This window comes from Pseudophryne corroboree, chromosome 5 (genome assembly GCF_028390025.1).
Source record: "Pseudophryne corroboree isolate aPseCor3 chromosome 5, aPseCor3.hap2, whole genome shotgun sequence".
Lineage (NCBI taxonomy): Eukaryota > Metazoa > Chordata > Amphibia > Anura > Myobatrachidae > Pseudophryne > Pseudophryne corroboree.
In genome coordinates, this window is record NC_086448.1 from 116,931,886 (window position 1) to 116,947,375 (window position 15,490).

At 44.3% G+C, this 15,490-nt stretch overlaps 1 protein-coding gene across 7 annotated transcripts in view; it reads left to right on the plus strand.

Moving 5' to 3' along the window:
- The window catches only part of KIAA1217 (KIAA1217 ortholog), a 1,254,604-nt gene that overhangs the window by 538,884 nt on the left and 700,230 nt on the right, over positions 1-15,490 (plus strand). For 4 of the 7 annotated variants that reach the window (XM_063921610.1, XM_063921602.1, XM_063921601.1 and 1 more), the window contains exon 1: positions 331-917. The exons of 1 other annotated variant lie outside the window; for it this stretch is intronic. In XM_063921610.1, the coding sequence (XP_063777680.1) occupies positions 701-917 (217 nt within the window). In that variant the 5' untranslated portion in view covers positions 331-700. Of the gene's footprint in view, positions 1-328; positions 918-15,490 lie in introns of those variants that run through there. 2 more of the 7 variants (XM_063921603.1, XM_063921600.1) reach the window with 2 other exon arrangements.

The following is a 15,490-nucleotide window of genomic DNA, read 5'->3' on the forward strand; positions in this document are numbered from 1 at the left end:
GACGTAACGCAGATTTTCCTATCACTGTTACTTAAGGCAGCGGTGGTTCTCTAATTAAATACACATTAAAGTAAATAATACAAGGATTAAAGCACACGCTAAACATTATCAGCTGAATGCTGTACAGTCACCACCAGCTTTGTTTTCTGCGGAGACTCAAACATCAGAACAATAACCGCAACAATACATATATACAGTATATAAAAAAAAAAACATCTGGAATCTGCATTGGATTCTTTTACTGAGCGGAATACACATCTGTATCGTGTTGGACAAGTTTACCTGAGTGGGTTGGGCATTGGCAAATTCTTGTTTCACTTTTGACGATGGTCACTCTAGTCTGAGCATGCAGCAGATTTCTCCCACAGTCACAGAGTCACACACTCACTCACCAGCAGCAGCAGCAGCATCTGCTCTTCACTACCCCAGTGAGAACCCACCACTGCAGCAGAGGAGTCATAAGTCTGATCTAAGGCCACATTTACATTCCACAGGTCTGATAAAGTGCCTGTCTGGCTACCCACTGCCTGTAGCTTCAAACTGATTAAACTGGCATCTCAGCAGTTCTGTGCAGGCAGCACAAGGTGCAGATGAAAATTCTGTGACTGCTGCTGATCCTGCAAAGTATGGCCAATTGAAAGGGATCGAAATACCTCTCCTGGTTTTTTTTGGTGTGGAAATTTACCCTGTCCCGCTGAGAATGTCCAAGCCGTCGCGTTTGGCCAGGCCCTTGTCAGTTAATGTCACGTCAAAGCTGCCTGTGAGTAGGATTGAAGATTTCAACAGCAGATCAAGAAAAATCAGCTTAGGAGAAAAGATTCTGAGGGCTGGCAGTGAAGGCAGTCTGGTTAAGAAGCAACAGCAGGTGCAATCCGCACAGCCCCCCATCAAGCAGCGTGGGCCACACATTTCCAAAGGTACAGTACCCCATACCATTATTCATGTCAGATGGTTCTTTTATAGTGTGTCCCACATTGCTGTGGTTTCAGCCACGGGGTTCTCCTGAAGTTTTCTCATTGTGTTTTACAGCAATTCCTGTTCATTTGTGAATTTATATCCGGCTACACAAACCATCTAAGCATGTTGCGCTTTCTGGCCTATATCAGAACAGTGATAACCCCAGGGAGGGCTAACTTGCGTTGTGTTGCAGCCCATACAACTATACCCTTTGTTCCAGTAATCCAGATCAGTGATAGACAGCAGTTGGCCCAAGGGCCACAGGCGGCCCTCCTTGCCTTTACTTGTGTCCCCTAGCTCCTTTCTGGGTAATTGTCAGATTTGTTTTGTTATAGATTGTAACACTTGTTTAAAATGCCGGCTTATGTGTCATTACAGATATGCATCTCTTTCTTCCATGCTGTAACTTCTCGCTGAGAGTAATGCTGGGTACAAATTACACAACGTTTTAAATGATTTGCCTTATTACAACGGATCGGAACAACAAATTGTTAAAATTGTCCAGTGTGTACCCTTTATTTCGCTGACAATGCATGCTCCCACGGGTCGACCGTGACATTGCCCATTGGGCCTGCAAGCAGCTCAGTCTGGTGACATCGCCGGCGAGGGCAGCGTGGCCCCCACTCCCTTCCCCCACCCACCGTCGCTCCGTCGCTGCCTGCGATGTTGTGCTAGGTACACATACTGCGCCGGCGCCTGACTGTATCCAACTGCATATGATGTTACTGTAGCAGTCAAAATTGTATTGCTCATTGGTTGCCATGGGTTAAAAAAGCTCTCTACAGATGTGTGCTTTTGTTAGTGAATGTATCTTAAGGTGGGTACACACTAGCCGATATATCGGCCGTTCAAGAGATATATCGCGGGTCCGTGAACTCCGTCGTTCACAGACGTATTGCGTCGCCCCTGCAGCACAGCTTATGGCCAATATATCTAACGATATATTGGTGTGTCGCTGTGTGTGTACGGGCGGTCGGCCGACCGCCCGTACACATGCTGCGGTGGCCGGCGGTGATTGACAGCTGAGCTGGGCGGACGTGAGTACACGCCCGCCCAGTTCATGACGTCAGTCCCGGACGGATCAGGCAGTGTGTATGCTCAACACACTGCCCGATCCGTCCATAGATATATCTGCCGATCAATTGATCGACAGATATAACTACCAGTGTGTACCCACCTTTAGTGTCTTTTATTTATTATATTGCTGTATCATTATATGTAGTTATATGTATTTATTTGCACATCTGCAGTTGTTAAATCTATAAGTATTAGCTAAAGGGAAACCTCACAGCTGAATTGAATAAAGTCTGTGCTGGACCCACATGCTTCTCTCGTCCCACTGTTCCCAGTAAAAGAAAAAGTAATGAATTGTAGGTGTCCAAGGTTATGGCCTATAACCGTTCAGTGGAACCATGGCATTTGTAATAGACCCTGCGAGAGAAGCAATCATAGTAAAGTATGAATAACCTATAGTCAGAAGTTGATTAGGATGGAAACATGGGAAGATTATTGTACATTTCTAGGAAGTTTTTAAGTTGCTGAAAATGTTGCTGGGATGAAGAGAACGCTGCAGGCGGTTTTCCATTGCAGTCAGTGTACAGTTTGTACAGGTCATACGCTCAGCGTGCAGGATGCACTTCTGTAGCTGCCGGCAGTGGAGCCAGTGTGTGTCCTGCACAAGATGCGTTAGGATGAAGTGATACGTTTGTCAGCTTGTTAAGATGAAATGATACTATTTGGTATTAGTACTGAGTGTGTCAGGGACTTCTGGAATGTCTGCCTTCCTTTACACACTTTGTTACATTTACTGCAGGGGAAGTGACCTGAAAACTAGTATTAGCCGTGTTCTTATTGTAAATGCTGGGTACATCCAGGTATTGGGGGTAATTCTGACCCGATCGCTGCTGTGTGAATTTGCAAGGCAGGCGATTTTCGAATGTCTGTGCGTGCGTACGGATCGTAGTGCACAGGAGCGAGACCAAACTGAGAAAGAAATCAGCATCTTTTTTTTTATCGGTATTCGAACGCAGGTTGATTGACAGGAAGCGGATGTTTGTGGGTGGTAACTGGCCTTTTTCTGAGAGTGTCAGAAAAAACGCAGGCATGCTTAAGCGTTCTCAGGGCGGGTGTGTAGGAGTAGGTCCTGGGCTACGCACAGACTGCACAGACTGCTAAAATCATTTGATGGTGAGTGAGTTGCAAACGGATTTGCAGCTGACCGGTGTTTGCAAAGCTTTTCACAGGACGTACGCAGACTTGCACGGGGAGGAATTTCACTCTGTGTGGGTGGGGACTATCCGATCACAAACCTCTGCAAATTCGCAGAGGAGCGATCAGGTCTGAATTAGGGCCATTATCAGGAGACAAGTGTATGTAGCCATATAGCCTGGTGGTGGGGAAGCAGGACACGTGCAGAAAGGAGGCGTCCCCATGTGCACTGGCTCCACATTTACTCTGGTATCTCAGAGGTTAACAGTTCCACAGTCTGAGTAAAAGATGTCTGGTTTACACCTAGGGTGATGCAAAATCTACAGCATGTAGAATTGTAGATATAACTAGCAAGGTTTGACTGAGTGTTCCAAGTAGTGTACTGTTGCATTGCAGAAGGTTTGAGTCATAGGGCCTAATTCAGAGATGGACCTTGCTGCGTCTTGTGTAATGCCCGTTGGTGGGGTTGCAGGTGCTATAATATGCTCATGCTGGTTTAAGCCTTCCCCTTGTGCACTAGCATGCCCCGGAGAGAGCGGGCCCTGAGATGGCCATTTTCTGCAACGCTGTTGTTCTAGACAGTCCGTCATTGGCGCACATTGATGACCACCATTGACACATGAACTAACCAACGGAAGGCACAGTGTCTGCAACTGAACATTGCCTCTGTGAAAGCGGCTATGCCACTGACCTGATCGGGACACTCATAACATGCTCGCGCTGCAGAGATTATATTTACGTTCAGTGCTGGACACTGCCCAGGAATGCCGATCGCTTGACCATGTCTGATGCCAGTGATCCCATATGCAGTAGCGCCATTGTGCGTACAGTCAGGTTAATGCATGTGCCGTAGCGGTTTCCAGGAAAATGTGTGCATGTGTAGTAGCAAATAATCGTTCAGCTGCGCATACCTCGGCATTGCGTTCAGTTTACGTCCACCTCTGAATCAGGGCCATCTGTAAATGCCCGTCCATTTATTGGAAGGTCCATATAGCCTCAACTCACACATCATAGCAAGTGCTGCCATCACTGTGAACTCCAGCTGTCATTGGTTGGTACACCTAGGGTTCCAGTGGTAATGCTGTATACAGGTACATGAAAGTGACTGATGTTTGCACATTATAAATGATAATGCCTAAGCAATGTCTCTGGGTTCTAGTAAACTGATCTCCAACAAAATGGCAGCCTCCTATATGTATAATCACCAAGGATTACCACTCAGCTTCAATATATCAGAAAATAACTGTATAAAAGGCTTGACTTTTGTTTCAGAAATCCTTTGTGTGCTTTTTGTCAGTTACTGTACATTCATGTACAACAAGCTTTTTATGCAAATGAGAGGGAAAGACAGACTAGAAAGATGCTCTAGTCTAAAATGGAGTCACAGTGAAGGATACAAGTCAGGGTTGCCTACCCTCCCTCATTCTGCAGGAGACTCCCTGAAACAGTAGCAATCTCCCTCACTCCCTGAATAGACCAGCAATCTCCCTGATTTTACTTTACATTCTTGGGGTAAAAAAATAAATCAGAGATACATACATTCAAATGGGAACATCAGTGCCATTCCCTGCATTGTTATAAGGCACAATGGGGCAGATGTATTAACCTGGAGATGGCATAAGGAAGTGATAAACCAGTGATATGTGCAAGGTGATAAAGGCACCAGCCAATCAGATCCTAAATGTTAATTTACATATTGGAGCTGATTGGCTGGTGCCTTTATCACCTTGCACATATCACTGGTTTATCACTTCCTTATGCCTTCTCCAGGTTAATACATCTGCCCCATTGATCCCTATGGCTACATGCATTTTAAATAAGGTTTCTCTTGGCCACTTACAGTATATGGAAGCTCTTCTAAAACACAATATAAGAACAATTCCTGAAAAATATCAGTGTCTTTTCTTTAACAAGTAGATCTTACAAACTTTGGGGCTCATTTACATTTCAATATAAGTCATTTTTATGACACGCCTCTCAGATGTTTCAGTGCACATCCACGCTGATAGGTGTTACTTTCACAATCTCCCTGAAATGCTTTTTCAAAAGTAGGCAAGTATGATACAAGTAAAGATGGCTCTGATACTAAGTTTGTTTACTTTTTACTGCAGCGATATATATTTAGTGTGTCATAGCAATTTTTAGCTTCACTGCAAGCGAGTCACTTTTGAAACTACAGTACATTAAATTAGAGTAGAACTAACCTCATCCCATGTTAAATTCAGATATATTGTATTGGATCATAACCCGTATTGAATTGCATTGCCTTACCTTTAGTATCTGAGCAACAGATGCGGTTTTCTGTCACCCTGATACTTATGTCAGTGTCATTTGCAGCTATAGCTATGTTTATTTACCCTGTACTTGTCCTATATCAACTGTAAGTCACTGTTTTCCTGTTTTGATTATTCTGTTTGTGCACTCTGCAATGGGCGCTGCGGATCCCCTATGGCGACATACTGTATAACCATATTACCTCCTTTGATTATTTTGTTTGTGTACTCTGTAATGGGCGCTGCGGACCCCTTATGGCGACATACTGTATAACCATATTACCTCCTTTGATTATTTTGTTTGTGTACTCTGTAATGGGCGCTGCGGACCCCTTATGGCGACATACTGTATAACCATATTACCTCCTTTGATTATTCTGTTTGTGTACTCTGTAATGGGCGCTGCGGATCCCTTATGGCGACATACTGTATAACCATATTACCTCCTTTGAGTATTTTGTTTGTGTACTCTGTAATGGACGCTGCGGGCCCCTTATGGCGATATACTGTATAACCATATTACCTCCTTTGATTATTTTGTTTGTGTACTCTGTAATGGGCGCTGCGGATCCCTTATGGCGACATACTGTATAACCATATTACCTCCTTTGATTATTTTGTTTGTGTACTCTGTAATGGGCGCTGCGGATCCCCTATGGCGACATACTGTATAACCATATTACCTCCTTTGATTATTTTGTTTGTGTACTCTGTAATGGGCGCTGCGGATCCCCTATGGCGACATACTGTATAACCATATTACCTCATTTGATTATTTTGTTTGTGCACTCTGTAATGGGTGCTGCGGATCCCTTGTGGCACCATATGAACAAAGGATAATAATAACCATATTACCTCCTTTTTGCGATTACTAGTAATACTGTGTAAAATTATTTTTTGGGCAACACTTACGGGCCTATTTATTAAACTGAAATTGTTGGAAATCTCAAAACTTTTTGGGGGATCCCCATAATTTAAGAAGGAGATAACGCAGCAGATGTCTCCAGTATTTGCTGCAGTTCATCCATTTCTGACTGCAGAAAACAGCCCCCATAGGTTATACGGGGGCTGCCAAGCTCTTGTATTTACCAAGCTCCAGAATGCAAAACAAGCACTGACGCCAACCCCAGAAGCTGAGTGATAGCGTAAGCAAGAATGTTCTTGGCAAATTTGCAAATGTATGGCCTGATTCAGAGATGGACACAAAACCTATGGTTTCCGTACATCTCCAATGGTGGGTGATGGTGCATGTGCAGAAAGGATCCAGCGTGATCACACGCAGCACCCCCAATGCCGCAGCCTGATAGGCTGCTGGTGTTTAGGAGCAGGGGGTGGACAGAGGTAGCCAGCATGTTGCCTCCGTTTTCTGGGAGTTCCGAGACCCACGTCTGTGTCTTCTGATGTAGATATCGTCGCCCCGGCTGAGCAATCTTCATGGTCATTCTGAGTAAGCTTCGGCTTATTTATATCGCATAGGCAAACGCAGGGGGGGGAGGGGGGTGTTCCGGTTGCCCGGAAACCCCCCTCCTCTTGGCAAGTGGCTCAAATTATGACAATAACAATGGTATATAATGCAATTACTAGAGCTGCCACCACATTATGCAATTTAAGGGACAAAGCAGAGCTCCTGCACATCCCAGTGGTAGCAGCTTCTTCTACAAAGTTTGTGTGTGTGTGTGTGTGTGTGTGTGTGTGTGTGTGTGTGTGTGTGTGTGTGTGTGTGTGTGTGTGTGTGTGTGTAAATCTGAGTCCTCAGTCAATGCACTGGACCAGAGAGTAGCTAATAGGAAGAAGAGACAGGAGCCTTACCATGAGGTGGGAGAATGTGTGCTTAGAAAGTGCAGTACTGGTTCTATTATGTTTGTGTATTTATTATGGTATGTTTAACCTTTTCCTGACCACATATCTTATTTATATTATTTAAATATGTTTGATAAAGCCTATAGTATAGACCATCTATAATGTTAAATATTAATACTGTATTCCATACAGTTTCCAGTCTATAAAAAGAGTAAAGACCAATGTTTATATTAATGTCCAGGGTCGTTACTAGGTTCTTCTACCGCTCTCCCAGACTCCCATACTTGCTCCAATGTTCCACAGAGTGGGGGATTGTGGATTGCATTTGGAAACCCCCCTCTAGAAATCCTGCGTTTGCCACTGTATCAGAAAACAGATGCTGCCAACATTGCGACCAAATACGCCAATGTAAATACGCAAATACAATGTCCAAAGCATACTTGCTGATATTCTGTTCGCCCTCTCCGTGAGGAGGCAGACAGCTCGGCATGACAGAGGGGCATGGTGCGGCATATTGTGGGCGTGGAAGAGGGGAGTAATGCTGGGTAGGGGCGGAGCGGGGCGTGTCCGCAAAATCGCATCATCGCGGACCTGCCCCCCTACACAATGCCGATATTACAGGCATTGTGAGGCAGGCAGCGGAGCCATGATGACACAATTCACCACGCAGGGGGTACAGGCAGAAAACCTAGGATAATGTGTTTCTCTCAATTTAACAAAAGATTAAAAGAGATTTCTCAGATGAGAACCTAATTTGAGACCGTAACCTATGCCAAACTATATACTATACTATACTTGGGCATTAGCCACACGTGTTGATTGCGTTAACCTTTCGAAGGCAGCGTTTTGAAGCTAGTGAATCTGGCTGACGAGCCCTGGCATGGTACAGACAGAATATAGTTATGTTTTTAAATACATTATTTTATTTTTAGTTTACTTCCACTTAAAATACTGTATATAGGGTTTTCCCAGACACGACTGTACGCGTCTTATTCGGAATGCAGGCCAATACAAAGCATCTATTGTTTTCACACAGTAACACTCCATATGCAATGAATAAGTCATGAGGTGCATCATGTTTATTCACACCTGTGTAAATTTAGCCTCTTTAGCCACAATTTATATGTCATATATTAAGAGCAGTTTACCCTGCAGTGAAAAAAATAAATAATAATAATAAGTCTGTCTCTGTCAGCCTATTTCTGTTGCAGACATACTGCTCTCCTTCATATCTTGCAGCAGGCCCCCAACATTACTCATTGCCGTTTATTCAGAACTTGCCAGGATGTGATTTTGTAACCTGAAACGGCTGCTCTTTAAGTTTACCCAGAGGCCTCGGAGGTTAACATTCCTGGCTCTGTGGCTCAAGAGAGATTTTTTCAGCATGAGTTGCTCTACACCACAAAACAAAGGTGATGACACACTATCTTATCAGAGCTGATGGATAAAGTGCCTCATTTGTGTAGACTAGAGTGTAAAGTGTAGGAATAAATCCGTATGTGACTCCTAAAACCATTTATCTGTGCTGCAGGGTCTTTTATGTGCCAGCAAGCATGCTTTGATGAAAACGTTAGAAGTGGCACACATCAAGAAAGACAATATAAATGCACATAAACAAAAATTAAGACGCTGACCAGAAGATACTAAAACAAAATGGCTTGTTTAAAGGTAAAGCTGCCAGCTGGCGTTTTTGTTGCATTTGCCTCTATCAGTCTGTGTGGGCATTTACTTATTCAGCAAGTTAAATGTTGGTGGTGGGTGGTCATCAACATAAACCATAACAAAGTAAATAACCCCTATGCTACCCATCACGGACATACAGGGGAGGCCAACATCTATTGGACTTTCAAATGATACTCATTCTTTAGTGATGTCACTAGTTTCTAGTGAATTGATAGGCTGCTGTCTCATAGCCGTCGGGTCAACCCACAAATTTGCTCCATTTACTTAGTGTCGTGGTCAAGAACAATTTTTATTTCAAGCTTTCGCTGTTAATCCTGCCATACTCTTATTAAATATATTAAGTATTTAATTTACTGTGCATCCCTGAAAATCATTGTAGATGTTTTATGACCCATCTACAATTTCCCTACTATATTGTACTATATTCATATGTCTCGGTCTTCGAATAGACGGAGAGTGCTTGGCTATGTTCAGGTGGAGCGATGACCGTATCATTGTGCGTCGTGGCAATTTTGAAGTGCTGGGCCACCCTTTACCCCTCTCCATACACCCATTCATTGTCACGTGGCATGTGAGTGGGGCAACCTTTAACTGCTGCTCTGCCGTCAAACTTTCCACTGTGTTCTACAGCCGGGAAGCAAATACACAGTCCTCTAATCAAACCTACACGGGGACAGTTGGAATTCAATTGTAGGACCATGCGTGATGTGACTGATGGGAAATACTGCTTATTACGGTATTGGGAGGCAATCAATTTGCCGGCTGTCGGGATCCCGGCGGTCAGGAAATGCCGCCAGAATACCGGTTCACGGGCTATTCCCACTTGTGGGTATTCACAACGCCCATAGAGTGGGAATAGACCCTCTGGGGAGCACAGTGAGCCACCATGCTTTAAGCATTGCGAGCGCAGTGAGCCTGCAAGGGGCCTCGTATCGCTGCCTCGCTGCCGGCATTCTGGCCGGTGGTATGCCACTGTCGGGATACTGACAGCCGGCATCCCATCTGCTGGGAATACATATGTATTCCGCGGTATTACCCAGGAGTGAGCGCATTCGCACATAGCTAGATGGCTGAATGTAACCTATCCTGAAGTAAGGTCAGTTGCAGGACCTTGCGTGATGTGACTGATGAGAAATATTGATTGTTACGGTATTACCCAGTGGTGCGCGCTGCCGCACATGGCTAGATAGCTGAATGTAACCTACCCCTATATGGCATGGGCATATCTCCATTGAAATTAATTAGCTGTGGTATATATGCTAAATTTGCTTTGCTTGGGAAAATAGATTATGACATAGGGACATAAAATAAAAAGTACAAGTTGATCCCACATTCTCTCAAACCACATTTATGTCTGTAGGCTGCACCCTGTGGTTTTCCCTATGGGAAAGTTCTTTGAGCTTCATGCTGCCACAGAACATGTGAAGGACAGATGTGTGCACAACAAAACAGGCTAAGCGAGCCTTCATACATGGATACCAGCTGAACGGAGCACACATATTTTCAAAATGCTTGATTAGGGAAAATAGCCTAAAAAATCATACCTCTTTCCTTCACACAGGTGAACTGAGCCAGGTCTAGTAAATACTCTCCAGCTCCACAGAAAGGAATATGACAGTGGTGCCGTGGGAAACACAGCTGAGCTAACACTGGATAGCGCTATACAATGCCCACATACTGGCCTACTTTAGAAAATAAGCATTTGAGGGAGAAAAGCAGCACTTAAAGATGAGTCTACATACATCATTGATGCAGTCGCGCCGAATAGCCCCTCTTGGCGTGCCGCGTTCCAAGAGACTCTCCAGCATCTTTCTTGTGTCTTTTTTTGCGAAAAATGCATCTTTGGAGACTGTGCTGATTAATTTAATATGCAACACTTATCTGTGTGTGACTGAGTCTCTGATATCTGTGTGTGACTGAGTCTCTGTTATCTGTGTGTGACTGAGTCTCTGTTATCAGTGTGTGACTGAGTCTCTGATATCTGTGTGTGACTGAGTCTCTGTTATCTGTGTGTGACTGAGTCTCTGATATCTGTGTGTGACTGAGTCTCTGATATCTGTGTGTGACTGAGTCTCTGAATCTATATATGGAGTGCTATGATGCAGCGGGCATGGATTTTTTTCCAATACAAGTTCCATTGTGCTCCATATATTGAGTCAAGGGTATATTTAAGTGTCTCAAATTAAATTAGTCAACACAGTCTCTGGTACATCCTAGTCGCTTTGCATTGAGACTATGATGCATGTTCAGCAAGAAAAAAAGACTGACGCTAGCAGAGTTACACAGAACCTGGCGGCTCGCTTGTGCCGGGCATCTTGCACTGCGTGACGTATTGAGGCTAGATGTATGAGAACACATCTATATGAGCACAGTGTTACAGTGGACCTGTACTGCTGCGCCTGAGAGCCATGTCATAAAAATTACGTATGTACCGAGCGCTGGCCGAGCCTCCAGAGTGACAAAAATGGGAATGTGGCTCATGACAGTGGCATTCCCATGAAGCCAGGCCCATTTCCCGAGACCACACCCCTTTTTCTGTAGCGTGCGCTCAGCGCGCAGAAGAGTCCCTCTTTGCAGGGACACGATGTTGGGAGGTATGCTATAAGAGACTGGATTCTATGGCAGACCTACACCAGCAACATTACGCTGCAGATGGGGGGAGCGTCTCCACTTAGGAGCAGGGTGTTTTTTCAGGGCTGGATTAATAAAGAGGGGACAAACAATAATGTTTCTATTGGATGACTTTAATTAAAGCTGCATGCATTCAGTGTTCTTCTTCTCACAGTCTAACCCAAGAAAGAAAACCACAAAGGTGAATTTTTTTTTATTTCCAATCATAATTTTGCCAGTTTATGTTCTACTTTATGGTGCTTATAAACCTATCCTACGATCTGTATAATAATAGCATAAGGACGACTTTTATGATTAACATCTTTCTATGATGCCGTTGTCTGAGCAGGGCACATCATATACCAAATTAAAGGTGTCAGTCCATAGATTTGCTTTGTAATTGGTTGTTTCGTTGCTGAGTTATGTGGCAAAACGTCCGCCTGCCATTTACAGTGCATCACCATTGAGCTCTGGAAATTTGCTGGGTTGTCTGGAAACTGTGACAGTTATTTGCAGCCACCCACTCAGCATGGAAATTCGACTCTTAAGGGGTGAAAAGTGGCAAAATATTCCGCCCAGCAAACCTTTTCCCGGTTGAAACTGGGCACATCAGCTAGTTTAATAGTATTCTATAATAACTGCAAAAGGGAAAAAACATCTGAAAGTAATATGCACACTTGATATGCATACTATATATAGTATATATATATATATAGTATGGTGGGCTGATGGAAACCTCCCAACAATGGCTTCCTAGAAATAAGGACAATGCTGTTGCAGCAGCATGGTCATGCTGCTTGAGTCACAGCCTCACCATGTGGGGATGTACCATGTCCTACGGGTGTGCCTATCAATTCAGTAGAACTAGGTTGCTCCCAAGGCCTTTATTAGCAGCATCTACTCAACATGGTGCCGACATTCTTCCCATGGTTATTGGGGTGGGATCTGTGTACTAAGCCATTGTCATCTTGGGAAGGAAGGAAAGGAGATATGTAGGAAGGTTGGACGGTTGGAGAAGCAGAGTCTATTATTTCTATTATTCTTCATGTATAAAGTATGAAAATGTTACTCAGCGCTGTACAGGATACTGACCCACTCATGTCCACCCACCCACAGTAGATGTCATCTTGACATGACCCCCATGACAATAGATATGTAATTTGCCTTTAGGCTGTAAGTACTAGCAATCTTCTCACCTGTATGTTCTGTGTTATCAGTGTATGATTGCGTCTTTCCCCGGCTGTGCTATAGATTCTGTGAGCTGTGTCTGTGTTGAACTACTATCAGTGTACAGGTAGTACACATCCAAGAATGCCAAGCGGGTAAGAGTGACAAAGGTGATTGCCATACTGATTGTATGTCTGTCAAGGCTGGACTTTGTCATGCCTATGTGTTAGGGTCTCCTGCTCTGTGCTGCCATGTCGTCATGGCAACCGGGAGACAAGTGCTAGCGGAGTAACCTGAGCGTAGCTGATACTCCGGTTCGGGTCTTTTGCTGTGCAGTGGTTACAGGCTCTGTGCACGGCAGGGGATCCGGTGCTGGTTTTTGTGCTCACAGTCTGTGAGGTCTGAGTGGGGCGTGGACAGCACCTGCTATATAAAGTTATAAACCCTCTTCTCAGGTTAGGCAGATGCTGCTGAATCTTTGTTGGTTAGTCAGTTCCTGAAAGCTAGCTAGTACTGTGTAAACTTTGTATTTGTTTGTTGCTTACTGCAAATAGGCCTTGGGATTTGGTATTACACTCTGCCAATCCAGACCTAGCAGTAAGACTGGAGTCAGTCGTTTAACCTGCTGGGGTTCTTTTGCTACTCTGTGAACCTAGCAAGTTTGCGGCTGTATTCTCAGACTTGCCTGCCAAAATCCTTTCTCACTGTGCAAGGTGTTCAGGTGTCAGTTTAGTGGCAGTAAGCTGAACCAGTGCACTGCAAGTGAGGACTAGGATTGTGGAGACTCTCCTTGTGTCTATTATTCCATCTCTGACCAAGGAGTTTACTGCCATACCCGTTGGTAACCCTTTAGGGTTTTGCTGTTGCCCTTAGCAACAGCATTTCGGGTTCTCTACGTATTAAATCACTACATCTCGCTTCTTTCCATCTGAGCATTCCTAATACTAGGGAGACACCCAGTTTCTTAGCCTTTGGGCTTCTCTGTTCACTTTGTGTTTATTTTGTTACCCTATCACCTTCTGTGTATGTAATGTCATATTCCCCAGTCTGTCTGTGAGTTCATTTGTTTTGCATCCCTCACCGTTCAGACACCAGTACATTCCTGCTGGCACTGGTGTGCATAACACTATGCCTGCATTACTATTATTCCATAGGGGAAGGTCAGAATAGATAAGAGAGTATCCGGTTGGCCAACAGTAACCATATTGACCTTTAACAGGTCGACAACACAATGTTGACATCAGAACGTCTACATGGTTCAAAATGTCAACAGGTACCAGGTCTACATCCACACAATGTTGACAGGTTCACAATGCTGACATCCGAATTGTCGCCATGCGAAATGCCGACAGTTTAAAGATGGCGACGGTTAGGTGCTGCCAGGAGGGTTAAGGATAGGCTGGGAGGGGGGGGGGAGTAGGATTAAGCTGTGGCCAGGAGAAGGAAGAAGGCCACTAGACCACCAGAACATGGTCACTGTTGACGTGCTGAGTATGCCATTGCCGGATAGCAGGTGCACAGAATCCTTCTGCTACACCAGACATATTAAGTTAATTATGAATTATTGCAACTCTATTTTTTTGCCCTTAACAAGGCGTGGTTATTTATAACCTTTTCCACAGCAGGATGTATATATTATTTTTGTTATTCTGTATATATAGTACGTAGTATTGGCTGCTTTTATACATATATAATATTTGAAAATATTGGTGCATAGCCATACATTTATTTCCTTTGAGTATATGGTGACAGCGTTCTTTAATTACATGTCTGTGTTAAATCTATGCACATTGCCTCATAATAGCTGCATATCTTGCCCCAAGTCTTTTCCTTCGGGAGCGGAAGTATTACAGACAAGAGTCAGGTGCCTTTCAGGTTCCGTCACTTGGCCATCACCGTGCGAGCATGTATCTTCTTGTAGCTCTGTTTATTTTTCTCTCAACCCGTTGCAGGAATGTTTTACAGGCTAAAGTTGAGGTTTTATTTTTGCTAGGCTAGTTTTGCCTCTGTAATGAGGTCCAAATGATATGTGATTAATTTGATTAAAGGCAGCTGTAGGGGAAGGGGCCCTGTGGCATACAGAATTTATGACATTACAATTAAAAGCAGACCTCTGTGATTGGATTGTAAGGCTGAGTGATACATTGTGTTATATAAAGTACAGCATAGGCAGAATTACCTGCCTGTAGTATCTGGAGGTCTCCAATGCAATGCAAAGAGAACAGGTGTTTTTATGAAGTAAAAAGACTGTCACTCACAGGTGTGACAACTGACAGTAAATGACCCCAACGCACTTCACACTTCCTTCCAACCGCATCCATTCTAAAAACCAATGCCTCCGCTCCCTGATAACCACATCCTACGCCCACCTGCAAGACTTCACCATCATGGATCTACATTTTCATCATGCTTTCTGTGACCCCCCTCCCTACCCCCAGGAGGTTCCGAGACTGTAGCAGAAGTGGAATTGGAGTATTGTGCAGTGGCAGAAACTGGGCAGAGGTGACGCAATTCGCAGTGACTTGTGTGGTAGACCATGGATCCCAGCTTCCAAAGACAAGCTCTACTACACCCCCCGTTTCTCATAGTGCCAGGGACAGTGTCTCCTCCTCCGCCCCAATCACCCCCACAACATTTCTTTTACTGGTGCATACCTCAAGAATGGGGACGTCTGTGTATCCTGCTTCTTCTACCAACTTCTGTACAACACTTAAGGTGCCCATACACTTGTGCGATTTTGACCGAATTTCATCCGATTTCGACGGAACGGGCCGACAAATCGGATGAAAAGT